Source organism: Sceloporus undulatus, chromosome 1 (genome assembly GCF_019175285.1).
Source record: "Sceloporus undulatus isolate JIND9_A2432 ecotype Alabama chromosome 1, SceUnd_v1.1, whole genome shotgun sequence".
Classification (NCBI taxonomy): domain Eukaryota; kingdom Metazoa; phylum Chordata; class Lepidosauria; order Squamata; family Phrynosomatidae; genus Sceloporus; species Sceloporus undulatus.
Window position 1 is genome coordinate 381,130,934 of NC_056522.1, and position 27,996 is coordinate 381,158,929.

At 51.1% G+C, this 27,996-nt stretch overlaps 1 protein-coding gene across 1 annotated transcript in view; it reads right to left on the reverse strand.

Moving 5' to 3' along the window:
* Positions 1-7,692: 7,692 nt before the first annotated feature.
* Positions 7,693-27,996, reverse strand: part of LOC121915628 (cytochrome P450 2H1-like) — a 31,461-nt gene continuing 11,157 nt past the window's right edge. Inside the window, exons 7-10 of the mRNA XM_042440034.1 lie at positions 16,692-16,833; positions 15,940-16,127; positions 9,357-9,498; positions 7,693-9,069 (exon numbers count right to left, since the gene is read on the reverse strand). Of these exons, the coding sequence (XP_042295968.1) occupies positions 8,885-9,069; positions 9,357-9,498; positions 15,940-16,127; positions 16,692-16,833 (657 nt within the window). The 3' untranslated portion in view covers positions 7,693-8,884. The remainder of the gene's footprint in view (positions 9,070-9,356; positions 9,499-15,939; positions 16,128-16,691; positions 16,834-27,996) is intronic.

The following is a 27,996-nucleotide window of genomic DNA, read 5'->3' on the forward strand; positions in this document are numbered from 1 at the left end:
CCCCCCAAATTGGTGAGGCTACACCTCCGGTTGCCCCGGAGGAGGTAGAGAGGACCCAGCTGGAATCGGAGGACCAGAGGGCTGAGAATCCTGGAGAGAACAAACAAGACTAGAATGGTTGGGAAGCCTTGATTTGGAAATAATTTATTTGAATGCATTTCAATTGAATTGAATTAAAATTACGTCAAATTCAAAATTAGAATTAAATTAAAATTAAGTCAAATTAAGTCAAATTCAAAATTAAAATTAAATTGAGAAATATAATAACAATGCCAGTCTTTGTTTAGGAAAGAAAATCAATTTGCTGTTTAATGATTATAGATATGTTTAATATTGACATTATTATTATTTGGTTTTTGGTAGCCAGGGTTAAGGTAATGTTAAGCCAAGACTAATCATGGTGTCCCTGAGAATCACCTCTTGGAACGTGAGAGGGCTGAGGATGGCCGACAGGCGGCAGGAGATCCTTCCTCTTCTGGCAACTATGGCGCACGACGTGCTGGTCTTGCAAGAGACCCACCTGGTGAGCGAGCAACAATGCTCACAGGGGCAGAAACTGTGGACACAAGGGACTTTACCACACAGGGATTTTTTGAGCGCGGAAGTAGGGTCAGTTCGCATTGGCCGATGTGTATTCGCATTATATCACATTGGTGTTCCACACCAGTGACTTCAGAATACATATTGACCAATGCGATATAACGTGAATACGCTTTGGCCAATGCGTATTCACGTCTGGGTTCCGAACTGAAGGCAGCTAGCTCCTCCGTTTTGCGAGTGCACAAAATTAGTGGATTGACGGGTTCCGTATTGATGGCCAGTGCGAAACCTCTGCTGCTTTGGTTGGTGTGTACATCCAATCCGCTGGTTCTCCTGAAGACCACCGGTTACAAATCTCCCATGATGCTGCACTGGCATTTCCCCCTTCTCCTTCCGGTGGCCCTTTCCCCTTTCAGGACAACCACCGGGGCTGGGGAGCCATTTTTCCACTGAACAACGAGATAAAGCAGACACCTTTTGTGTCGGGGGGGGGATGTATATGTATATGTGTGTATACACACACACACACACACACACACACAAATGTGTGTGTAAGCATATACATGCAGCGTTACACTTTCGGCTGTTCCACAGTTTGTGTGTCTGTGCGTGTGTGTGTGTGTGCGTGTGTGTGCGTGTGTGTGTGTGTGTGTATATATATATATATATATATATATATATACACACATACATATATACATAAACGAAGCCTGACAGACTCCATTTATCAGGGCGTTTTGATTTTCTTTCCCAAACAAGGAGATTTGACTTTGCCCAAAAACTGGCGACCGATTGTTTTGACAAACGTGGATTACAGGATTGTGGCAAAGGTTTTGAATAACAGACTGGCAAAAATGGCACCCAAGATAGTTTTAGCTTCCCAAACCAGTGCCGTTCCAGGGCGCTTTATGGTGGACTCTTTGTGTTTGTTTAGAGAGGTCTTTCATTTGGCCCAGAAAGGCAAGTGGGAAACAGGGGAAATACTGCTCTTGGATCAGGCCAAGGCTTTTGATCGCGTTCACCATCAGTTTATGTGGGAAGTGCTGGCAGGGAGGGGTCTCCCCATCCGCTTTGTCAGGTATCTCCAACTGCTTTACCTGAAGGCGCAGGTGACTCCTCAGGTGAATGGACACAGGGGGACTCCGATTAGGCTGAAGTCGGGGGTCAGGCAGGGCTGCCCCCTGAGCCCCCTCCTCTACGTCCTGGTTCTGGATTCGGTCCTTTGCCAAATCCAGGCGGAAGAAAGCATCAAGGGTTTGAGGGTCACCCTGAATCCCAGCGGAGGAGTCATGCCTTTTCCCATAGAGGCTTCTAGGGTTGAGCAGGTGAAATACGCAGCCCATGCAGATGACATTTCCCTCTTTGTGAACGATCGAAAGGAGATAGCTTCAGCTATGGCTATTTTTGAGAGATACCAGCAAGCTTCAGGGGCTCAGATAAACTTGCAGAAAAGCTCTTTGATTTCCTTTTCCCAAAAAGAGGAAAGTTTAATTTTGACTCCAGTAGAAGTTGTTGGTAGGATTCAGGAGGAGCAATACGAAAAGTCAGAAACATTAGAGGAATACAAAATGTTGGGTTTGAAGTTCTCTATTAAACTTTTCGGGTGGGAGAAGAACTGGTATCTCTGGTTGGAAAAAATAAAGGCGTGTTTTGATAGATGGAAATCGTGGCAGTTAAATGTTTACCAGAAAGCAGTGTACATAAAGACTTACCTGATGCCACAGGCCTTGACTCTGGCCGCAGTGTACCCTCCTCCCCAAAAGGTTTTGGGGGAGGCAGAGAAACTGGTCTTCCGTTTTCTCTGGGGAACGGCCTTTTTTCCTCTGGCTCGGGCCGTGGCCTATAGGAAAGTAGAACAAGGAGGGTTAGATTTGCCTGCGTTGAGACTCAGGTTCCTCTCAGCTTTCCTCAGCCAGAACTTTGGGAAACTCAGCCAACGGTTTCATCATGGATCTAGTCTGGAAGGGCGGCTGGCCCTGTTTGCCAATCACTGGGTGAATGAGAGCTGGGCCCAGAAATGGTGGCGGGAGGAAGAACCGGTGCCTTTCCGGGTGACGGCCGCCATGAAACAGTCCGGCCCCGACTTCCTCAGGGAGGTCTATGGGCAGATTCAGCAGAACAAAGTCCTGGCAGAGTGGTTTCGGACCAAGGCGGGATGCATCAGGACCTTGAAGGGTTTTCTGTATTGGGAAATGGTGAGGGTGGTTTTCTTTCAGCCGCAGATGGAAAAGGACACCAAGAGGGACCAGTTGTCTCTCTATTTAAAAGAATGGCCCCAAAGCATCGAGTGTTTCACGGACCGGAGGGTCCCCTTCGGTCTCTGGGACATTCGATGGAGATTTTACCACCAAATATCTTGTTTAAAGGGGAATCAGCCTTGGCTGAAGGAAGCAGAGCAAATGTGTCCTAGACTCTTGTGTCAGAAACAATCTTGTGTGACTGGAAAACTGTACAGAAAGACCACAGAACACTTTATAAAGGACTGTCCCTCGGCCAAGGACACTTGGGAGAAGGTGGCCGCTGCGTTGGATTGGCCGGATCTGGGAGGAAAGGGGGAAAGGGGGGGGTTTGCTGTGGGCTGGTTTAAAGTGAGGCTTTTCCCTTTGGGCTTCAGATTCGGCAAAAAAGGGCTTGGGGACACTTCCGCTCTGCTCTTATGTAGCCAAGGGTCCATATAGGGGAATTTTATTATGTTGTTATTAGCTCAAATATTGCAAGAGGGGCTGGCTACAAGAGCCCACCGAAATCACCCTCCCAATATGTATACGGAGTAGACCAGGTGATCCCAATAAATAAAGCTGAGACGGATACAGTGGTGCCTCGGGTTATGAAATTAATTCGTTCCACCGCGGCGTTCGTAACCCGATACATTTCGCAACCCGAAAAGGCTTTTGCGAAGCGCGGCTAGCGGCTGGAAAGCCGCTAGCCGCGCTTCGCATTTGAATTTCGCGCCTATATTTTTTTCGAAACCCGAAAAAAATATCGTAACCCGGAACAGTTTTTTCCTATCTATTTTTTTCGTATCCCGGAAATTTCGTAACGCGATCAATTCGTATCCCGGGGTACCACTGTATTAATAACTAGATGTCTAATTTATTGAAATAGGGGGAAAACACATGCGTTGCGCATACACTCACACACACACTCAGGACTCAGGAAAGTTAGGGTTTGAAAATAGGAACAGATTTCAGGCATTACTGATGGAGATGCTTACCAGAATGTAGATTCCCTCCGGGGAGCGAATGGAATGATGGACAGTGAGACAAGTCTGCTCCGCAACCTGGGAGTGAGCAGAAATGCCGGCTACCAGAACAGAGGTCCGACTGACGTGGAGTAAGTAGACCTTGAGAAATGGTGCGCTGAGCAGCCAAAGTGGGGACTTTTTATAGGCCTAATCTGGCCTGAGGCAAAGAGGCTGGCTTTGTAGCCAAGGGTCCGTAGGGGAATTTTATTATGTTGTTATTAGCTCAAATATTGCAAGAGGGGGCTGGCTACAAGAGCCCACCAAGATCGTCTCCCTATATGTATACCGAGTAGACCAGGGCCTCCCAATAACTGAAGCTGAGACAGATTGCAATAACTAAATGTCTACTTTATTGAAAACAAGGGGAACACACACACAATGCACCCACACACACATTCAAGGCTCAGGAAGAAAGGTTGGAAATGTGGAAAAGATGTTTAGGCTTTGCTAATGGTATACTCACCAAGATGTAGTCTTCCTCCGGGAAGCGAATGGGGTGTTGGACAGTGAGACAGATCTACTCCGCAACCTGGGTTTGAGCAGAAATGCCGGCTACCAGAACAGAGGTCTGACTGACGTGGAGTAAGTAGACCTTGTAAATGGCGCGCTGAGCAGCAAAAGTGGGGACTTTTTATAGGCCAAATCTGGCCTGAGGGCAGAGAGTTTTGGTGATTGGAACAAAGGTGTTTAATTGCTTTCTTTCACCTGGATGTCTGGGTCTGATAATATCTATGACTTAAGTTGTTCGGACAACAGATTTGAGGAGGGGGTGATAGCTCCAGGAAAGGCAAACATTTGCTCTTTCTGGCTGAAGATAATCCCTTCATGCGACTTCCCAGACCTTCTGAGATGTTAATGTGGCTGTTAATGTGTACATGTCTTGTCGCCTTGCCAGTAATGGCGGGCAAGCTAGGAGTCTGGCCAGGGGTCATCCAAGGGTTATCATTGATTCCAAAATTTATATAAACCAGCATGGGTAACAGCTTGGCCAAAACAAAGGTGTTCTAAAGCTTTCTTTTCACCTGGATGTCTGCTTTAGATAGTATAAAGGGCTTATGCCTCTTCGACAATAGGTTCGAGGAGGAGGTTGATAGCTTCAGGGAAGGCAATCCTTTTACTCTTCCTAGCCTTGAGATAATCCCTTCATGCGACTTCCCTGGACCCTCTGAGATGTTAATATAGGAACTCCCTTAGGGGAGGTGTACATGTCCTCATGTCTTGCCAGTAATGGAGGACAGGCTGCTAGAGTTCATCCAGGGGTCATTAAGGGTTATCATTGATTCCAAAATTTATATAGAGCAGCATTGGTAACACTTACAATAAACTTTTTTGTTTTGACAATCAGTTGGTTGTGGATCATTGAACACAGGATTCCAAATCTCACAGCCCCCAGCATCCCCTACCCAGCATGGATCCAGGGAACGATGGGTGTTGCAACCTTAAGGGCCATCCAGGGGGGTTCTGGGTGTTGCATTTCCCCCCAGCAGAGAAGGGACTTCTCCCCTTCTCTTGGACTGCATCCCCCAGCATCCCCCAGACCTCGCCTGGCTTTGTTCAGAGAGAGCCAGAGTGTGGCTTGGGTACCATTTTGATGGCCCTGGCTCCTTCCTCTGGGATTTGTGGCTTGGAAAAGGGGCCAAAAGGGGCCTTGATGGAGGTGGGCAGCATCTGCCAGGCAGCCATGATTAGAAGCCCCCTCTCAGGGGTCCCTGGTTGGTGCAGTGTGACCCAAAGGCCCCGTGCAGAATCTTTGCGCCAAGAACACCATGCGCCACAGAAGGCTCTGTAGTTTGTGCAACATGGAGAACTCCTTCTCTCCCAAACACAGAAGATGCAGACACAACAACAACAGACTCAGGACTCTCAAGTAGACTTTTCATCCCCATTCCCATATTTACAATGACTGACACTGATCTGCTATCGACAACAGCAACACCGTCACACTGGGCACTGGAGCTCCTGTCTTAGATCTGTATTCTCTGGTGGTAGTCTTCGTCCAACCCCACACTTGTGGGATTCCTCTTTCACATGTGCCATGACTTTGCAGTAATGGACCAGAGGACCGCAGAGTTGGAAGGGACCCCAAGAAAGGCCCTGATCCAGTCCAAGCCCATTCTTCTGCCATGCAGGAACTCTCAATCAAAGAATCACCATTGACAGATGAATATCCAGCCTCTGTTTAAAAGACCTGAAAAGAAAGACACTCTCCCACCTTCAGAGACACAGTCCTCCACTTCCAAACAGCCCTTACACTCCCTCAGAGATTGTAATGGAGTCTCCTTCCTTGCAGGTCTTGAAGCAGAGGCTGGATGGCCATCTCTCAGGGATGCTTTGACAGGGCAGAAAAAGGGGGTTGGACTGGATGGCACTTTTTGGGGTCTCTTTCATCTCTAGGATTCTATGGTTCTGCTGTCAGGAAGTTGCTCCTAATGTTTAGACGGAGTCTCTTTTCCTGGAGCTTGCATCCATTGATCCATTGTGTCCTGTTCTCTGGAGCAGCAGAAAACAAACTTGCTCCTTCCTCAATAGGACACTCCTTCAGACACTTCAAGAAAGCTATCATATCCCCTCTTAACCTTCTCTTCTATAGACTAAACATTCCTTAAGTCTCTCCTCATACAGCCCCCCCCCCCCCTCTTAAGCCAGGAAAAAAGCAGCAAAGAGGAATTTGGGCATAGAAGTCAGTATTTGGAGGGGGAAAGTAAGAAAAGCTAATGCACAGAATGGACTTAGGCTTGCCAGACAGATTAAAGGCAATGGGAAGGGATTTTTTAGTTATGTCAGCAGCAAAAGGAAAGGAAAGGAAAGGAAAGGAAAGGTTGCTCTGTGGAGAAGAAGATGGCCCTTTGACAACAGGATCAAAATTGGAAATGACCTGAACAGACTAGAAAGCTGGGCCACAGCTAACAGAATGAACTTCAACAGGGAGAAGTATAAGGTTCTGCACTTAGGGAGGAAAAATGAAATGCACAGATATAGGATGATGGGGGACACCTGGCTGAATGAAAGTACATGTGAAAGGGATCTGGGAGTCCAAGGAGACCACAAGTTGAACATGAGTCAACAGTGCGATGCGGCAGCTAAAAAGGCCAATGCAATTTTAGGCTGCATCAATAAAAGTATAGTGTCTAGATCAAGAGAAGTAATAGTGCCACTCTATTCTGCTCTGGTCAGGCCCCACATGGAATATTGTGTCCAGTTCTGGGCACCACAATTCAAAAAGGACATTGAGAAACTGGAGCCATGTGTCCAAAGGAGGGAGACTAAAATGGTGAAGGGTCTGGAAACCATGCCCTATGAGGAACGACTTAGGGAATTGCTGGGGATGTTCTGCCTGGAGAAGAGAAGGTTAAGAGGTGATAGGAGACCCCAGTTTGATTATTTGAAGGGATGTCATATTGAGGAGGGAGCAATCTTGTTTTCTGCTATTCCAGAGAATAGTATCCAGTACAATGGATGCAAAGTTCAGAAAAAGAGATTCCAGCTCAACATTAGGAGGAACTTCCTGAAAGTAAGAGATGTTTGACAGTTGAAGACATTCCCTCGGAGGATAGTGGGGTCTCTGTCTCTGGATGCAGTCTTTAAGCAGGGCCTGGATGGCCCTCTGTCAATGGGGCTGCTTTGATGGGGAGTTCCTGCATGGCAGAAGAAGAAGGGGTTGGACTGGATCAGGGCCCTTCCTGGGGCTCTTCCAACTCTAGCATAGCGGCCAGTGATGGTTTCTAATTAGCAAAATGAGTCACTGAAACTGTAAATCTTTCTGTGAGTTGTCTCATAAACAAACGGAAATCTCCCTGAAAGGTCAAGCGTTGGGCCCTCTTTTCTCTCATTTTGGGTTGCGCTGAAAACACTCCTGTTTTGAAGGGAGAAAATACACACAAAACTACCGGCTTTGACCTTCTAAAGTATTGCTGGTATTTCATTTATTTATTCTAGGTGAATTACGAAATACTTTTGTAATGTGTGAATTATTTTATAGATTATTAAAACATTACAGGATTAAACCCGAGTCATGAAAAAGAAAGATGAAGGTACAGACGGACAAAGACTTCGCGAAACGGAAACGGCCATCTCTTCAAGTTTCTGTACGGTTAACCCTCCATCCGCAGGACCTTCACACTTCGGGGCCTATAAAACTTCCATCAACAGCTATATGAGCTTCTTATCGTCTTTCAATGGACTTACATTTTAATCATTGGACACGATCTTATCCATATCTGGCTGTTCCCTTCATGATTATTAATAGCGTTAGATATTTTAGGGATGGGATACCTTACATTATGGTTACTTTAAAATATTTTTGATGTATGCTTATTTTCTAGATGGTTTATATGGTTTTATTATTCCATTGGATGTTTAAACTGTACTATTGAGCTTATCTATCCTTTTGCATTATTGTTAAATTAGTATTCACAAATACCAGACTTCCCTGGTTAGTCTTTTTGGTCAGTTTAAAGACCTTCTGTGTGTAAGGGTCTCTTGCCCTATATTTCCTGTTTGGTGGGTACATGGTCCTGGGATCTTAGCAGGCTCCTTTGCGGTGGGAATGGACCCATTCCATGGATCCCACATGGCAGATCCCCCCTCTGTCTGCCGCATCATTTTGGGGCTCTGCCTTTCCCTTTACGCCGGAATCGGGAAGAGCCAGGTTGGCAAGCATGCCCCCGGCCCTCCAGCCGGAAACAGCCACTTGGGCAGTCGTGCCCTTGAGCAACCCAGCCCTAGAGACCTCCTCCCCAGGACAGGAGCAAACGGGCAGGAGGCTTGCAGGAGCCATGATGATGATGATGATGATGATGATGATGGAGGCCTGCATTAGGGGCCCTGCCAGGGAGTTGCAGGGAGAGACCCTGTGGGCAGACCAGTTCCCTTATGGGGACCCCAAAGACGAGGGATGGGGCTCTGGACAAGGGCAGGTAAACAGGGAGGAGGGGGCAGGTGCAAGGGCATGGGTCCTGAAGGGGTTTGAGAATAATTTGAGGTGAAAATGAGGAGGCCAGGCCTGTCTATCCATTCATGGGCAGCAGGAGGGGCACATGCCAACAGCAGCAGTGCCAGGGAGGAGAGCGGGATCCTTCCCGTCTGGTGGTCTGCAGTTCTTCACCATCGTGGTTCGAGACTGAGCCGGTACGGCTTGGGGGCAGCGGTCAGGAACCCCACCGTGGGGGACAGGTCCAGCTCCTCCGGCGGCACATGGGGCCTCAGCTTGAAATGCTGCAGCAGAGTGGCCAGGCATATAAATATGACCGTGGAGGCCAGCCGCTCACCCAGGCACGCCCGCGGTCCTGCAAGGAACAAAGGGGAACATGAAGGGGGTCACTGGGTGGGTGGGTGCCCAGAGCAAGGCAGGGTGAGGGTTCAAGGGGTGTATTTGCCCCCCTTAGCAAAGGGGAGGGGATAGGAGAGGAGCCTGGAATAGACCCTCATGGCTCACTGGGCAGGATGTGCCCCCTTAGTGTGGTGCCCCAATCCAGGCCCTTAGACCTTGTTGCCCAGTCTGTTCATGCAATCAAAGTTGCAGGGAGGCAGTGGGAGGTGTGTTTCTCCAGCATTTCTTCCAGGAGAGTGTTACCTGTGGAGAAGGGGATGAAGCACTCGCTCCTCCTCAGGGCTCCCTTTCTGTCCAGGAAATGCCCCGGGTCGAAGCGCTCAGGGCAGGGGAACTCGGTCCGGTCGTACAAGGAAGCCTTCAGAGCCGGGAAGACAGTGGTGCCCTGGAGGGACAGAGGGCCCATGCCAGGTGGTCAAGCGGGCAGGAAGGTGGCCGGGGAGGCTCTTCCCAAGGAGGAAGGACAGCCCAGTCCAGAGGGTCCCTCAGGGGCACAGAGGACCCCAAAGACCCGTGCGCCTCTTGCCACCCATCATGTCTGATCCAGGGATCGTTGTTTCTACATCACTCATGCAACACCAAACAGCGATGAAAGCAGTAAGGGAAATGCAGCAGCAATGCTGTGATGGCGGAGAACAGGGGGAAAATGCGAGACCCTGTTCTTCTTCTTCGTGATCTCTGCGAATCATACAAATGGGTTGTACTCCGCCTGCGCAGTGCTCTTCGGAAACTTCTGGAATGACTAGGCAAAGTTAACTTTGCAACTTTTAGCAACTTTTTGGCAGTAGCTCCGTCCTTCCCTTATAAAGCCCCTGCGTTCCCGCTCTTTCTCCAGTTCCTTTTTTCCGCCGTGTTAGTTGCTTTGGGAACTTTGCTTGTGCTCACTCGCACTTTCACTGGACTTTTGATTCGGACCGTTTTGACTTTGATTGCTCTGACCCCCCCCCCCCGCCCCGTGCACTGTTCCCCCCTCAGACTGGACCTCACTACGATTTCGGATTTCGCCTCACTCTCGGTTTCTTTTCTTTGGAGTTCTACGATGTCGCCTGCATCGTTTAAGAAGTGTGATGTCTGTGGGGGTAAGATCCCTGTTCGGGACCCTCATTCCTCCAATCTCCTATGCCTGGGAGAGGCCCATAACCCCAGGGAGTGCCCGCTCTGCAAGTCGATGATTTCGCAGGCTAGGAAAACCGGGAGGCCCGCCTGATCACGGCCATCCATCAAGGGGTCCTGAAGCCTCAGGAAGCCGCTCCAACCGCCTCGGCTTCGGCAGCCTCGCACCCGATTCCGTCGTGCCCGACCTCCTCAAACCCAATTGCAGCTGGTTCCATAGCCCAGAGCCCTAACACCAGGCCAAGCGCTACCTCCAGGGCGAGTGCAAAAGTGGCCCACAGTTCACAGACTGAGTCTAGTGCCACTGCCAAACCCTCAAAACGTCCTCCTAAATCTAGTGGGACAGAGGGTCAAAGCTCCAAGCTGGCCTCTTCTGAGGGCCAGAGTTCCAAGAAGAAGGATAAGGCAAGGATTCAGACTCTGCTCCTGCTTCTGCTGCCGATACCGCTCCTAGACATGACTCGGGCTCTAAGTCAGCTGCCAAGAGGCATTGGTCCACTGACCCAACGGACCAACCGGGACCGAAGAAGTCAAAGTCTGCGGCCCAGCATGTCCCTCCTAAGAAGTCAAAGTGCTCTACTCCATCTGCGGACCACCACAAGAAGGCCCATTCTAAGGAGGGTTCCTATAAGAAGCACCGGGATGCTGACCACACCCCCCGGCCTTCTGAGGACCTGACGACACTTGATACACCGGCTGGACAGATGTCGGCACTACCTCCTTCAGCCCAGGCGACTCTTTGTTTCATCCCTTTGGAGGACGACAATGACTCCATTCCATCCATCTGGTCCCATCGCCGCTCTCCCACGCCAATGCCCAAGACAATTGTCCACATGGCCCAGGTCCACCATACCGAGGACTCAGACTTCGTTGCTGTCAGCAAGGATGTTGCCCTCGGCCGTTGGGCTCAAAGGACCCCTGTTCCAGCCCCACCGTCTCCTGCCTCCAAACCGAGCCAGAAATCTACGGCTCCCAGGGCCTCGGCCGCGCTGACAACCAAGCCATCGGCTTCTGCTTCTAAGTCACTTCCTCCTCTTTGGGCCGTCTCCCACCGTTCTCTGTCTCGGGCCATAGTTGAACTCGATTCTGACTCTGAACCAGATGACTCTCATCTGTCACAGGTGGACCTGGGGTCATCTGAGGAGTTTACTGCCCTCAATCACCGTAGCAGCTGCATCATCCCAGCTCGGTTTCTCTCATGGACGATGTTCGTACCTTCTCCGAACACGTCATAAAGATGGGAAATTCTTTGGACCTCCAGTTGTCCTACGTGGATGAACAGGGCAAGGACTCAATTGAAAGGAGAATCCATGGAAAGGTACCCACTCCACCTTCCATTCCATTGCTTCCATCCCTAGAAGACATCGCAAAGGGACACACCTGCCTCTCAATCTGGATCTTCAAGGAAGATAGTTCCTGTAAAAGATCTCGCCGTCTCACTGCTCTTGGCTGTTGTCCCACCTGAAGCCAAACTCGGCCAGCGTAGAGGTGTCACAACAATCGTTCACCCCTAAATTGTCAACTTCGCCGGCTGACCATGAGGTGAAGAAGATAGACGGTTTGGCTAAAAAGGCCTATTCAGCCGTGGCACTCAGCCTGAAGGTGGCGAATTGTACAGCCTGCATGGGAGCCTACGTCCAGTTCCTGATGGAGCGGATCTCACCATTGATCCCGGACGTCCCAGAGGAGTGCCAGAACACACTTGCAGAGGTCAGAGATGAGGCCCATTCCATCCATGGATGGCTGATTACCTCCGCACACAACTCCACCGACAGTGCTGCAAGACCTATGGCAGCTTCAGTGGCTCTCCGCAGGCATGCCTGGCTCCATGCTTCTGACCTCAACCCGAGCGCCAAGGCAGCCCTTGAAGAGATGGCCTTTGATGATTCCAGCTTGTTCAATAAGGACACAGATGATCATCTGAATTACAAGTACCAGATGAAGGTGGCCGCAAGGAAGCACGGTATGTCAACTTCATCCCATGTCTCGTTCAAGAAGTGCCAAAGGCAGTGGCAGGGACAAGGGCAGCGGTCCTTTCAACAAGACTGTCCATACCAGCACCAAGAGACCCAGAGGCAGCACTACCCTTCCCAGTCTTCCTCTTCTTGTGGCTGACGCCAGACCCTGGCTCGATACCACAAGAACCACAGGCAGGATACCGACCAGGGCAAGAAGAGGTCCTGAAGGGTTCCCGCGTGCTTCGTCTCTTCTTCTTTTCCCTCCTTCCTGGATAGACTTAGGCCCTTCTTTAACACCTGGGCCTCTATCACTACCGACTTGTGGGCCTTAGACATCATCTGTAGGGGTTATGCCCATGAGTTCGAAGAGCTCCCTCCAACCGGAGCTATGGTTTCCACCCCCATCTCAGACACCCTTCTCGACGAAGTACGCACTCTTTTGTGTAAGGGCGCCATATCACCCGTTGAAGACAAAGACATCCCGAGATGCTTCTTTTCTAGATATTTCACAGTACCTGAGGCCAATGGTGGCATTCGACCAATCCTAGACCTTCAATCCCTCAATGACTTTTTGTTATATCGTCAGTTCTGTATGGTAACCCTTGCTTCCATTCTTCCCTTACTTCATCGGGGTCTTTGGTTCACGACCATCGATTTGAAGGACGCTTACTTTCATGTGGGGATCCAGGAAGGTCACAGAAGATTCCTCTCCTTCACTGTCGGGCCCGACATCTACCACTACAACGGCCTTCCCTTTGGCCTCTCCATGACACTGATCGTAGCGTTCCTTCATCAACACGGCATCAGGATCTTCCCTTACCTGGACGACTGGCTGCTCACAGCCCCCTCAGAGGAAGAGCTCCAAAAAGATGTCGAATTCACCCTGGTGCTCCTCTCGACCCTGGGGCTTCTGGTGAATCTGGAGAAATCCCATCTCACCCCATCCAGGCGAACAAAGTTCATAGGCACCATCCTCGACTCCGAAGACTGCGTCGCCTATCTTCCTCCAGACCGTTTCCACTCCCTTTGCTCGACTGTCAGAACCTGCCTCAATCACAGACGACTGAAGGCCAGGGATGTCCAGATAGCCCTAGAACACATGGCTTCAACAACATTCATCACCCCGTGGCCAACACCTGCTCTACACCTTCCCTCCATTCCCACTGAGCACCAGGGTGGTGTCCAAGATGACAGTGGACCGCTTCAATGCCATCCTGATCACCCCATGGTGGCCGAGACAGCCGTGGTTCCCGTCCCTGCTTCACCTCTCCAAGAAAGAGTTTCTCCGGATCGAGCTCCATCCCGACCTCCTCACTCTCCAGAACGGCCGGGTCCGGCATCCGGACATCAAGAATCTGCCGATGGTGGCCTGGAGGCTCCGTCCCTAGCCTCGCTCCCTCCTTCGGTATGGACGGTGATCCTGGCTGCCCAGAAACCGGCTACCCAGAAGTCTTACGCCTCCAAATGGAGGAAATTTCTGCACTTCCTCTCCAAGAGAGGCCTCTCTCCAACCCAGGTGAAGACTCCAGTGGTATTGGAGTTCCTCATGGCACTTCTGGATGCAGGGCTGTGCCTTACATCCATAAAGGGCTACCTTCTTGCCATCTGTTGTCATTTCCAGTTTGATGGCAAACCTTCTTTTTTCAGGGACCCTCTTGTGAAAAGTTTCCTGAAAGGTTGCTCCAACCTTCACCCTCCGGTCTCGGTACCGGCGCCGGCTTGGAGCCTGGACGCTGTGCTGTTGGCTCTGCAAGCCAAGCCCTTTGAACCTATGGCCACAACGGGCTTGAGACTAGTGACTTGGAAGACTGTCTTCCTGGTGGCCATTATCTCTGCCCGCCGTGCGGGCGAACTTTGTGCCTTACGGAAGGACCAACCTTTTCTTAGGTTCCATAAGGACAAGGTGGTACTCCGTACCGACATTACCTTCCTGCCTAAGGTGGTGTCGGCTTTCCACATGTGCCAGGACATTGTTCTGCCTACCCTGGCTTCGAACCCGACCAATGAGGTCGAACGCAGTCTCCACGCCTTGGACATTTGGAGGGCCCTCGCCTTCTACTTGGACAGGACTGCGGGTTTGAGACGTTTTTCAGTGCTACTTGTAACCGAAAAAAGGACTGCCTGTGTCTGCGCAGAGACTTTCCAAATGGGTGGCTGGTACCATCCACCTCTGCTATAAACTGTTGGGCAGACCGCTTCCAGCCAGGGTGCGAGCCCATGCAACTAGGGTGGTAGCGACACCCTCCGCCTTTCTCTCAGGGGTCCCCTGGGAGGATGTCTGCAAACCTGCTGTTTGGTCCCAGCCATTGACTTTCATAAACCATTACAGGCTGGACACCAGGGCGAAACGGGACGCAACCTTTGGGAGGACAGTGTTGGTGTCAGGGTTACATTGATTGCACTGCTTTCCAACGTTCTGAATTGTTGACATGTTCTAAATGAATGTGTTTTGGCCAAACGGCTGGGTTTACAACATTCACGGTTTACATAAGTCATGCATGACTTTATGTTTGTTTTTCTCTCATGGTTCAATATCAAGTTACTGTTATTTATTGAACTACTAATGAAAGGTCTTTCAGACCTAATGTTACTGTCTGTGCCTAACGTGGTACAGCTTAAGCACTGTCATATATGTACCAAAAAAGACGGACACAGTTTTTTTGGGTTCAAAGCTTGATTGTGCAAAATAAATGCACTTTGTTTGAACCTTACTTGGGTCTCATGACACTCCCTCCGCCGCTGACCTAAACTTGTCAGTCTCAACCCATTTGTATGATTCGCAGAGACCACGAAGTAAGAGGACAGGTTGCCTTCCTGTAACGGTATTTCTTCGAGTGGTCATCTGCAAATACATACAAATCCCGCCTGTCCTCTCCTCAGTGTCCTGCTCTTCATTGGCTCATTCTCATGTCGCTTACACGGCGGCAATTTCACAACTGGGAAAAGAGCGGGAAACCAGGGGCTTTATAAGGGATGGACGGAGCTACCGCCAAAAAGTTGCTAAAAGTTGCAAAGTTAACTTTGCCCAGTGATTCCAGAAGTTTCTGAGCAGCACTGTGCAGGCGCAGTACAACCCATTTGTATGTATTCGCAGATGACCACTCAAAGAAATACCGTTACAGGTAAGCAACCTGTCCTTCCCTGGGTGCCCTTGATATGGAGGGAAGGGGACCTGCAGCAGAGTCCTGTGAGAAACCTTGGCTAGGTCCATTGTACCGTAAACCAGGGACCAGCCACTTTTTAAGACAGAGTCAGTGGGGGAGGCAAGGAGGGAGAGCCATGGCCACCCTCCTTTCTCCGTCCATGGGGCTGCCCTGCTGGGCCGTGAGCATCATGGGACCCGCCACGGCTGGACAGAGGGGCATTTCGGGAGGGGCTTGAGACCCCTCTGGGGCCTAAGAGAAGAAGTCGAAGGGTGAGCCACAGAGGGGGCACCAGGAACACGATGGCTGGCAGGCGGGCAAAGAGAAAAGAAGAGTTCCTCAGCCTGCTGTGCCTGCGGATCCCTTGCTCTCTTGCCCTGGCATGGAAGAAGCCATTCTTACCCATCCACCTTGCCAGGTGGTGTGCTTCTGTCTCACGGCCATGGCCTCTCTGTCCAGAGACCAGGCTGACCAGCAGCCAGGTGCCCCACTGCCCCAGACCCACCTGCACCCTGGCACCAGAGTTTCTGCCTTTGCACATGGACCGGGGTCAGAAGACCACCTGCACCCAGCTGTGAGTCACCTGCTGCCCACCTGTGGAGCTCAACTGACCTTGGGAATGAGATACTGTCTGAAGATCGTGTCCTTGGTCACGGCGTGTGGCACGTTCAGTGGCACCAGGGCCAGGGACCGGTGGACCTCGTGGATCACGGCATCCATGTACGGCATCTGGCTGAGATCCGCCAAGCATGGGCTTTGTGATGGGCCAAGCACCCGGTCAATTTCTTGGCAAACCCTCTCTGGATCAAAACGGACAGTGTCACCCAGGCCTCCTCTCAAGGGGAGCTCTGAAGCCGGGGCAGGAGATCCCCTGTGGCCCCCTGGGGACACCAGCTGTCCTCGGAGGGGGGATGGGCCACTTTCAGGTCAAGGTGGACATCACATGGCAGGCCCTCCACCTTTGCCTCGGAAACAAACAAGAGCCCCGTGGGCCCCAAGGGAAGCTGGCCTTCTCTGGCCACCGGCCACCTTCAGGTCACACAGCCCCCCACTCCCTCGAATGGCAGAGGCTGCTGCTGTCACTGCTTCTTCCACCTCAAATCAAGGAGGAGGCCAATGGGGGACCATGGCTGCTCTGAGGGGCTGGGGGCTGGTTGAGGGGCTGCAAAGGACCCTGCCTGGGGCACCTCTGTGTGGTTTGGTCCCCCTTTGGCCACCCTGGCTGGACCCTCTGGAGCCCCCAAGGCTCATCCGCTGGCCAAGGAGCTGTTGACCGCCCTCGGCAGAGGGGACTGAGAGCCACTCTCGAGCCGCAAGGACCCGGGCTGGCATTTGGGCTGTGCTCCTGCTTGCCCAGCACTCACCTTGCACCTCCGGGTATTTCATGAGGGCCAGCAGGGCATACATGAGGACGAGGCTGGTGGACTCTGCTCCCGCCACAAAGAAGTCCAGCGTGCTTCTCTCCAAACTCTGGAGGCTGAAGACGGACTGGCTATTCTGTTTCTCCTGCAGGAAGGTCAGAGAGAGGATGGAGGAGGAGGTGGAGGAGGCAAAAGAAATGTCACCTTTTGTGACAGCACCATATTGTCTCTCTCTCACACAGAGACCCATACAACAGCCATAGCCATAGCATTTACATTTCTATACCTCTTATCAGTGCACTTAAGCACTCCCTAAGCGGTTTGCAGTCCGTAAGCCAACTGTCCCCAACTAGCTGGTGCTCATCTGACCAACCTCCAAAAGAATGGGAGGCTGAGTGGACCCTGGAGGCTTCCTCTGGGATTGGACTCACAACCTTGTGGCTGCAGGACTGGCTAATAATAATAATAATAATAATAATAATAATAATAATAATAATTGTATATCCCTCTCTCCAGTTGGATCAAGGTGGCTTCCAGTAAGAATAAAATACAATACAGAAAACAATAAAAGAACCAACAAAACCCGTTATCCCTCCCTCCAACCTAAATAATAGCCAATAATCAAATAACAGAAGGCAATGGGAGTCCTGAGATGTTATACACAGGGGTCCACATTAGCGGGGGCTAAGTAAGTTAATCAGGACAGCCAACCAGGGAAGGCTTGTTTTTAGCCCTGCATCCCCAGGGCTCCGCCGTGCAGATCTCCCCTTCTCCTCTCCAGCAGCTCCCTTGGCAACCAAGGGGTCTGGCTCTTTTGTGGCGTCAAGGAGAGCAGAGCCCTTTGCCTGAAAGTAGCACCTGGGCATCCTTCTGGGTGGCACTCAGTGGGCCATACAAGCGACAAACCAAGACTCAGGCTGAAGCCCCACATCCAGTCGTTAGAGCTGCGGTTCTCAGCCTGTGGGCCCTGACCCCTTTGAGGATGGAACGGCCCTTTCATAGGGGTCGCCCAAGACCATCAGAAAACACATATTTCCAGTGGTCTTAGGAACTTGGACACCGCAGTTGTATGGTTGGGGGTCACCACAACATGAGGGACTGTATGGCATTAGGAAGGTTGAGATCCACTGCATTTGAGGGATGGAAACTACAATGGCACAAACAGGGCAAGACAGAGGCCTGGCACAGAATAATGGGGGTGGGCTTCTTACAAAGCATCAGCCTTTATGGGGCGGGGGTGGCATAAAGTCTTTCCCCATTGAGCAAGGATGGGGAGGGAGGCTTCCTTGAGGCCAGGAGACCCTCCTCAGCTCTTTGGGCGGGAGGACGGGGGGGGGGGGGGGGAAAGACTCTCTCTCTGTGAGATACACAACTACCAAAACAGTGATCCAGAACAACTTATTGAAATAGCAATTGAAGTTTATTGTAAGAGCAAGCAGATGTAGCTAGACACGCGTTTCTGCAGAATCTGAAACCCAAGCCTCTGTGTAGCCAAACTAATTCCCTAGCCCCCGAACTTCAACCCCGTGTCTCGTACCCGGCGCCAGCTTGGAGCCTGGACGCTGGCTGATTGGCTCTGCAAGCCAAGCCCTTGGAACCTATGCCCACAACGGGCTTGAACTAGTGACTTGTGAAGACTGTCCTCGGTGGCCTATCTCTTGCCCGCGTGCGGGCGAACTTTGTGCCTTACGGAAGGACCAACCTTTTCTTAGGTTCCAAAGGACAAGGGGTACTCCGTACTGCCATTACACTTCCTTGCCTAAGGTGGTGTCGGCTTTCCACATGTGCCAGGACATTGTTTCTGCCTACCCTGGCTTCGAACCCGACCAATTAGGTCTCGAACGCAGTCCCACGCCTTGACATTTGGAGGGCCCTCGCCTTCTACTGGACAGGCACTGCGGGGTTTGAGACGTTTTCAGTGCTACTGTACGAAAAAACGGACTGGCCGGTGTCTGCGCAGAGACTTTACAATGGGTGGCTGGTACATCCACCTCTGCTATAAACTGTTGGGCAGACCGCTTCCAACCAGGGTGCGAGCCCATGCAACTAGGGTGGTAGCGACACCCTCCGCCTTCCTCTCAGGGGTCCCCTGGGAGTATGTCTCCAAACCTGCTGTTTTGTCACGCCAGTTTGACTTTCATAAACCATTACAAGCTGGACACCAGGCGAAACGGGACGCAACCTTTGGGAACAGTGTTGGTGTCAGTTACATTGATTGCACTCTGCTTTCCCAACGTTCTGAAATTGTTGACATGTTTCTAAATGAATGTTTTTTTGCCAAACGGCTGGTTTACAACAATTCACGTTTACATAAGTCATCAATGACTTTATTTGTTTTTCTCTCATGGTTCAATATCAAGTTACTGTTATTTCTAACTACTAATGAAAGGTCTTTCAGACCTAATGTTTACTGTCTGTGCCTAACGTGTACAGCTAATAAGCACTGTCATATATGTACACAAAAACGGAACACAGTTTTTTGTGGTTCACAAAGCTTGATTGTGCAAAATAAATGCACTTTGTTTGAACCTTACTTGGGTCTCATGACACTCCCATCCGACCCGCCGCTGACCAAACTTGTCCAGCTCACCCATTTGTATGATTCGCAGAGACCACGAAGTAAGAGGACGTTAGCCTTCCTGTAACGGTATTTCTTCGAGTGGTCACTGCAAATACATACAAATCCCAAGCCTGTCCCTCCTCCACTCCAGTGTCCCTGCCTCTTCATTGGCTCATTCTCATGTCGCTTACACGGCGGCAATTTCACAACTGGGAAAGACGGGAAACCAGGGCTTTATAAGGGATGGACGAGCTACCGCCAAAAAGTTGCTAAAAGTTGCAAAGTTAACTTGCCCAGTGATTCCAGAAGTTTCTGAGCAGCACTGTGCAGGCGCAAGTACAACCCATTTGTATGGTATTCGCAAGATGACCACCAAAAGAATACCGTTACAGGTAAGCAACCTGTCCTTCCCTGGTCCCCTTGAATGAGGGAAGGGGACCTCAGCAGAGTCCTGTGAGAAACCTTGGCTAGGTCCATTGTGCCGTAAACCAGGGACCAGCCACTTGTTTAAGACAGAGTCAGTGGGGAGGCAAGGAGGGAGAGCCATGGCCACCCTCCTTTCTCCGTCCATGGGGCTGCCCTGCTGGGCCCTGAAGCATCATGGGACCCGCCACGGCTGGACAGAGGGGCATTTCGGGAGGGCTTGAGACCCCTCTGGGGCCTAAGAGAAGAAGTCGAAGGGTGAGCCACAGAGGGGGCACCAGGAACACGATGCTCAGGCGGGCGGCAAAGAGAAAAGAGAGTTCCTCAGCCTGCTGGTGCTGCGGATCCCTGGCTCTCTTGCCCTGGCATGGAAGAAGCCATTCTATACCCATCCACCTTGCCAGGGTGTGTGCCTCTGTCTCACGGCCATGCCTCTCTGTCAAGAGACCAGGCTGACCAGCAGCCAAGTGCCCACTGCCCCAGACCCACCTGCACCCTGGCACCAGAGTTTCCTCTCGCCTTTGCACATGGACCGGGGTCAGAAACCACCGACACCTGCAACCCTGTGAGTCACACTGCTGCCCCCACCTGTGGAGCTCAACTGACCTGGGAATGAGATACTGTCTGAAGATCGTGTCCTTGGTCACGGCGTGTGGCACGTTCAGTTGGCACCAGGGCCAGGGACCGGTGACCTCGTGGATCACGGCATCCATTACGGCATCTGGCTGAGATCCGCCAAGCATGGGCTTGTGATTGGCCAAGCACCCGGTCAATTTCTTGCAAACCCCTTCTGGTCAAAACGAGACAGTGTCACCCAGGCCCTCCTCTCAAGGGGAGCTCTGAAAGCCGGGGCAGGAGATCCCCTGTGGCCCCCTGGGACACCAGCTGTCCTCGAGGGGGGATGGGCCACTTTCAGGTCAAGGTGGACATCAACATGGCGAGGGCAGGCCCTCCACCTTTGCCTCGGAAACAAACAAGAGCCCCCGGGGGCCCACAAGGGAAGCTGGCCTTCTCTGGCCACCGGCCACCTCAGGTCACACAGCCCCCACATCCCTCGAATGCAGAGGCTGCTGCTGTCACTGCTTCTTCACACCTCAAATCAAGAGAGAGGCCAATGGGGGACCATGGCTGCTCTGAGAGGGGCTGGGGGCTGGTTGAGGGGCTGCAAAGGACCCCTCCTGGGGCACTCTGTGTGGTTTGGTCCCCCTTTGGCCACCCTGGCTGGACCCTGGAGCCCCCAAGGCTCATCCGCTGGCCAAGGAGCTGTTGACCCGCCTCTGCAAGGGGACTGAGAGCCACTCTCAAGCCGCAAGGACCCGGGCTGGCATTGTGGGGCTGTGCTCCTGCTTGCCCAGCACTCACACTTGCACCTCCCGGGTATTTCATGAGGGCCAGCAGGCGCATACATGAGGACGAGGCTGGTGGACTCTGCCCCCGCCACAAAGAAGTCCAGCGTGCTTCTCTCCAAACTCGGAGGCTGAAGACGGACTGGGCTATTCTGTTTCCTGCAGGAAGGTCAGAGAGAGGATGAGGAGAGAGGAAGGCAAAAGAAATGTCACCTTTGTGACAGCACCATATTGTCTCTCTCTCACACAGAGACCCATACAAAGCCAAGCCATAGCATTTACATTTCTAACCTCTTATCAGTGCACTTAAGCACATCCCTAAGCGGTTTTGCAGTCCGTAAGCCAACTGTCCCCAACTAGCTGGTGCTCATCTGACCAACCTCCAAAAAGAATGGGAGCTGAGTGGACCCTGGAGCTTCCTCTGGATTGGAACTCACAACCTTGTGGCGGCAGACTGGCTAATAATAATAATAAATAATAATAATAATAATGGTATATCCCTCTCTCCAGGGTTGGATCAAGGTGGCTTCCAGTAAGAATAAAATACAATAGAAAACAATAAAAGAACCAACAAACCACCCGTTATCCCCCCTCCAACAAAATAATAGGCCAAACAAATTAACAGAAGGCAATGGGAGTCCGAGATGTTATACACAGGGGTCCCACATTAGCGGGGGCTAAGTAAGTTAATCAGGACAGCCAACCAGGGAAGCTTGTTTTTTAGAGCCCTGCACCCCAGGCTCCGCCGTGCAGATCTCCCCTTCTCCCTCCACAGCATCCCTTGGCAACCAAGGGTCTGGCTCTTTTGTGGCGTCAAGGAGAGCAGAGCCCTTTGCCTGAAAGTAGCACCGGGCATCTTCTGGGTGGCACTCAGTGGCCATACAAACAGCGACAAAACCAAGACTCAGGCTGAAGGCCCCACATCCAGTTGAGAGCTGCGGTTCTCAGCCTGTGGGCCCTGACCCCTTTGAGGATGGAACGGCCCTTTCATAGGGGTCGCCCCAAGACCATCAGAAACACTATTTTCCAGTGGTCTTAGGAACTTGGACAACCGCAGTTGTATGGTTAGGGGGTCACCACAACATGAGGAGACTGTATGGCATTAGGAAGGTTGAGATCCACTGCATTTGAGGGATGGAAACTACAATGGCACAAACAGGGCAAGACAGAGGCCTGGCACAGAATAATGGGGGTGGGCTCTTACAAAGCATCAGCCTTTATGGGGCGGGGGGTGGCATAAAGTCTTTCCCCCATTGAGCAAGGATGGGGAGGGAGGCTTCCTTGAGGCCAGGAGACCCTCCCCTCAGCTCTTTGGGCGGAGACGGGGGGGGGGGGGGAGTCAAAGACTCTCTCTCTGTGAGATACACAACTACCAAAACCAGTGATCCACAACAACTTATTGAAAGCAATTGAAGTTTATTGTAAGAGCAAGCAGATGTAGCTAGACACGCGTTTCTGCAGAAATCTGAAACCCAAGCCTCTGTGTGCAGCCAACTAATTCCCTAGCCCCCACCCTTTTTTCCTTCACACCTCCCCCCCCCACCGCAGATCCATGTGGACCCAGACAGGCCTGAGCAATTGCTAAACATCTGCCCAGGCCTTTAATCCCTCTTAGCATCCAATCCCCAGCAGGCCCCCAAAACCTAGCAAGCAACAGCACAACCATCCACTACACTACCCCCCCACCCCCCCATTCTACTCAATAAGACAGAACTACAGCTAAAGCAATTATAATATCAAACCGAAGCAGGGAAATAAAGAACTGAAGAAGGTTGATGTTAATTGACCTTTGGAAGTTCTGCGCACTCTCACACAGACACACAACTGCCCCCCCCAGACACACTTTGGGTTTCTCCTTTGGGAGACCAGGGTTACAGTTAGACAGTCTTAAATTTAAAAACAATAACACACTGATAATGGGGTGTGTACCCATGATGCGCCATATATATAATGGGTAAAAGATAACCCAATGACCCCTAGAGGAACCTAACAGCTGTCCACCCATTGCCAGCAAGGCATGAGACAGCACACACACCCTTGAGGCAACCAACCCACATCACATATCTGGGGAAGTCGCATAAGAGGATTATCATAGACCAGGAAGAGCAAATGTTTGCCTTGCCTGAGATCTTGCCCCCCCCAGGTCTGTTGTTCCGAGCAGTGTAAGACCAACAAGACATCAGACAGGGAACATCCAGTGAAAGCAAGGAATTAAACCCCTTTGGGTCTCACCAAGCCCTTTGCCAGAGCGCAAGAGTCTGCCTATAAATACATCAATTTGCCTGTTCACTGGGCCAGTCTGGACTTCAGGGGGAAGCCTGTCCCCTTGAACCCCTGACCTGGCTCCTGCTCCGGCTCCTTGATTCCTGCCAGTCTTCCATGGCTGAGCCTCATGCCATCCCATCATATTCCATCTGGATCCCCTGGAGGGATCTACATGCTGGTACGTATCACCCCACGTGATGCCTAAAATTCCTAGTCCTGCGAACCTATGCTTTTCCTGAGCCTTGTATGTGTGTGGGTATGCTAGTGAATCGTATGTGCTGTTCCCTTATAATATATGGGTTTAATTAGAGGTCTTGTCCAGCTCCATTTATTGGAACCCCCGGTCACTCCGTAACATCGGACGGGAGACGATTCGCAAGGGCCGTCTAGCAGGTCCTCCTCTGCAATATAGTGAGCTAATAACATAATAATAAAATTCCCCCCGAAACAGACCCGGGGCTACATTTGGTAGAACAACACCTAACTGGGAAGTTACCTCGTGGTCAGGTGGAATCTTCTTTTCCTGGAGCCACATCCAGTGTTCCAGGTCCGGGCTCTGGAGCAGCAGAAACAAAGGCTGGCTCCCTCTTCATAGGAACCCTTTCAAAATTTCAACAGGGCGACAGATCACCGTAACCTCTCTCTCCAGGCTAACATCCCCCAGCTCCCTGAGTCGTGCCCCAGGAGCGTCATGGTTCCAGACCTCACGTGCGCCCCCTTGGGGGACACATGGCCCAGGTCCAAGGTCCATTTTGAAATTGTGGTGCCAAGAACTGGACACAATATCCAGGTGGGGCCTGACCAGAGCAGAATACAGTGGCACTATGACTTCTCTTGATCTAGACACTACTTCATTGATGCAGCCTAAATAGCATTGGCCTTTTAGCTGCCGCATCACACTGTTCACGTCATGTTCAACTTTGGTGGTCTACGTGGACTCCCTAGATCCCTTTCACTACGATAGTTTTCATTCAGGCCAGGTGGTCCCCCATAATCCTATAAGCTGTGCAGTTTATTTTTCCGCCCTAAGTGCAATAACCTTACATTTCTCCAGGTTGAAGTCGCATTTTGTAGCTGTGGCACCCAGCCAGGCTAGTCGACTCAGGTCATTTTGAAATCTTGATCCTGTCCGCTGGGCTATTAGCTATTCCCCCTAATTTGTGGTTGTCATCTCAAATTTGATAAGTATGCGTCCCAATTCTGCGATCCAGGTCATTGATAAAGATGTTGAATAGCACCTGGGCCCAGGACAAGCCCCACGGGACACTCCCTCTGGGTCACTTCTCTCCAGGATGGAAAAGGAGCCAATCGGCTGACCATACCTTTGGGTCTTCACCGGTCAACCAATTACAGATCCATGGTAACAGTTCCTTTGTCCTAAGCCCACATTTTCAAGCTTTTTTGCAAGAATGTCATGGGGGGAAAAAAAAAAAAAAACTTTTCGTCAAAGGGGTCAGAAGAAATGGAGAGCGTAATAGAAATCATAACATCATAAATAATATATTATAACACAATTGGCCTCAGTATCCATGGTCATTGACAGCAGAGTGGCAAAGCCCCGTTGCTTTGGATGGGTGCCCAGAGCATGTGCTGTAACCTGCCACTTAGGGGCAATGGGACGCGAGGTCCCAGCATTTTCCCTTATCCACGCAGGACCTGATCCCCGCAGAGACAAAGGCGGCAGACTATAAGAAATCCACAAAAGTCCACAACAAACTAACCAGACTGGACACAGACCAAGGAGAACGCCGGCCATCACCTCCTGTCATAAAAATACCCTGAAAGTCCTGATAAGGCCTTAGATGAGAGGGGTGTTGGTGCCCATCACTCGCACATTGGACAATGCCGTGTCCTTTCCCTGCCTGGAACCACCTGGTCAACCAGGAAGGCTCCAGGAAACAGGCAAAACAGGCAGGGGCCCTGGCGTGCCCTCCAACCCTGGTTTCATGGGAACCCACTTGTCAGTCCCAACAGCCCCCTGCACCTCCTGGCGGGTGAAGGGGCTTGGTGGCAGAGGGGCCCCATCTGTCCATCGGAGTCCCAAGAGAGAGTGTACTCCTGGCTGAGCTGACCCCCCACTGGCGCCCCCTTTTCCCTGGAGCCATATTGGGGCTCCGGGGCCCTGCCGGGGCCGCAAGTGGCTGCCTTCCATGGGGAGAGGACTTGGCTGTGTGAGGCTGCTTCTGCCCCCCCTGGGTGTTCCCTCAACAACAGGCCTTTTGTGGCCCAAGCTTGTGCAGAATAAGAGCCCACTTCTCCTTAAATTCTCGTTTCTGTGCATCTTTGTTTCACATGGCCAAATCAAAAAAACACTCACTGGAAGCCATCTGTGGGACTACCAAGTGGTTCCTTACTTTAAAGGGGAAAGATGGGGGCATCATGGCAGCCAGGAAATAGAGGCAGTCTTGGGGGGCATGCAAGCTACCCGCGTCCCCTGCCCGATTAAGTAATACAATCCTTTTTGCCCCAGGCTGTGTAAAGTGTCCTAAGGGCATGCAATGGGTTTAGAATCCATAGAATCAGAGAATTACAAGACGGAAGAGACACCAAGACAAGAGAGCCCCAATGAACCAATCCAATCCAACCCCCGTCTCTGCCATGACAGGAACTCTCCAATCAAACACCCTCGACAATGACCATCCAGTCTTTGTTTCAAGAGCTCCAAGGAAAAGGAGACTCCATTACAACACCGCGAGGAAGGAGTGGTTGCCAACGGGCCAACAGACTGGAGGAAGTGCAGCCCGAAGCGTGTAGAAGCAGAGAAATCAGAGAGTGGTGGAAGAGACCCCAAAACAGGGCCAAGCCAGTCCAACCCTCTCTCTGGCGCCAGGCAGGAACCCTCAATCAAAGCAACACCAAACAGATGGCCTCGCAAAGAGAGAAAGTGCATCTCCTCTAAAGGAGTGTGTTCTAACGTCAACAGCTCTTATGCAGAGAAGCTACTGTCTAAATGTTAAGCAGGAATCTCGTTTCCAGCAGCGTGCAATCCATGGCATCCATTGCATACTATGTCTCTGGAGCAGCAGAAAACAAGCTTGCTCCCGTCCGCGATATGGCATCCCTTCAAATAACGCAAAGCGGGCTATCATAAATCCACCGTCTTAACCTTCTCTTCTTCCAGGCTTCAGGGTTGCCAAACTGTCAACCCCAACTCAACAACTGGGGACAAAAATGTTTTTTTTCAAACAAGTTATCGGGACAAATGTAAGGACAAAGTTATTAACCCCTAAATGTAGGACAATATTTTTCAGAATGGCAGGACACACAATTTTTTTGAGCATAAATTTAAAAAAGCATAATACACAACACATGTTTTCTTCGAGCATGCCTCAAAATGGAGGAACATTTGGCCATTAATTCCTAGACATATGCCAGAAATGTCACTTCCCGTTCTGGCCCACTCAAACAAACCACCCCCACCAAACCCCCCCCCCCACATATTTTCAAAAACACAAACAGCGCATTTGGGGCCATTTCACATGGCTTCTTGAAATGGCTTGAACAGGCCCTCTTGAAATATTCAGAGGGCTTACTGCATATCTCTTACTGCTAACCAAAAACCCTTTGGGTTTGACACTAACCGAGGTTCACATGGCCTATGCGTTATTTTTAACGTGTGGAATGCCCTCGGGTGTCTTCAACTGTACTTCTCAGAAGTGGTATTGGTCAAAGGGTACTTGGTTTTTCCTTCATTGCGCAATGACATTGAGTTTGTAAAAATCAGCAGCACACTTACATTGGCCCATGCCTCAGATGCTGTTGTTTTTTTTTTCCTTGATTTTTTGACATCAATATCAACCATCATCCATCAATCACCATCATTGTCCACAAGGCAGACTTGTTAGACATTACAACATCACCAAAAAGACCACCGAAAACGCACTTTGGAAAGTCACACTTGTCTCGGCCTTCGAAAACGAGTGAGTGCAATGCCTCAGAAGCTGGACTGACATCCTCATCATCATCATCTAACATCAATCACTCATCATCATCATCACCACCACCACCACACCACCACCCACCTATACATTGTTTAAACCAACCACCACTACCAGCCACACTGTTAAAACAAGGCAGACCTGTTAGAATAAAAGCCACCAAAAAATACCACAGAAATGCAACTTTGCCGGAAAAAAAAACAAAACTTAGGCAATGGGCAACCACCGCTCCCCCCGACGAGAACTCCAGCCAGTACAGATGAGCCAGTCCTGCGAAGCTGCTACGAGTACTCCCCGACTGAGGAGCCGGCATAACCTCAGCCTCCCTGATACTCCCTCTCTCCTCACGCAACCCCTCACAAACTCAGCCCTCCCTCCTGCGACTCCTTCCTCCCTCTTATCTGCCTCACTCTTCCTCCTCCTCCTCCCCCCTCCCTCCTTCCTCTGCCTGCTTACTCTTCCTCCTCCTCCTCCTGCTACTTCTTCCTCCTCCCCCTTCCTTCTTCCTCCTGCTACTCTTCCTCCTCCTCCTCCTCCCACCCCCCCCCCCTTCCTCCTCCTCCTCCGCCCCTGCCGCTGCTTGGCATCGCCAGATCCTGGGCCGGCCCATGTGGGGACCAGAGAAGGAGCCTCCTTCTTTTCGGACTGGCCTGCCCAATGGGGGCAGGACTGGCACCTACAAATAGAGCTCTGCCCCATGCCAGCAGCCATTGGCCCAGCCAGGGCTGCCTCAGGAGGCAGGCAACTCCTCCGGCTTAGCCCATGCGTGCGGCCCT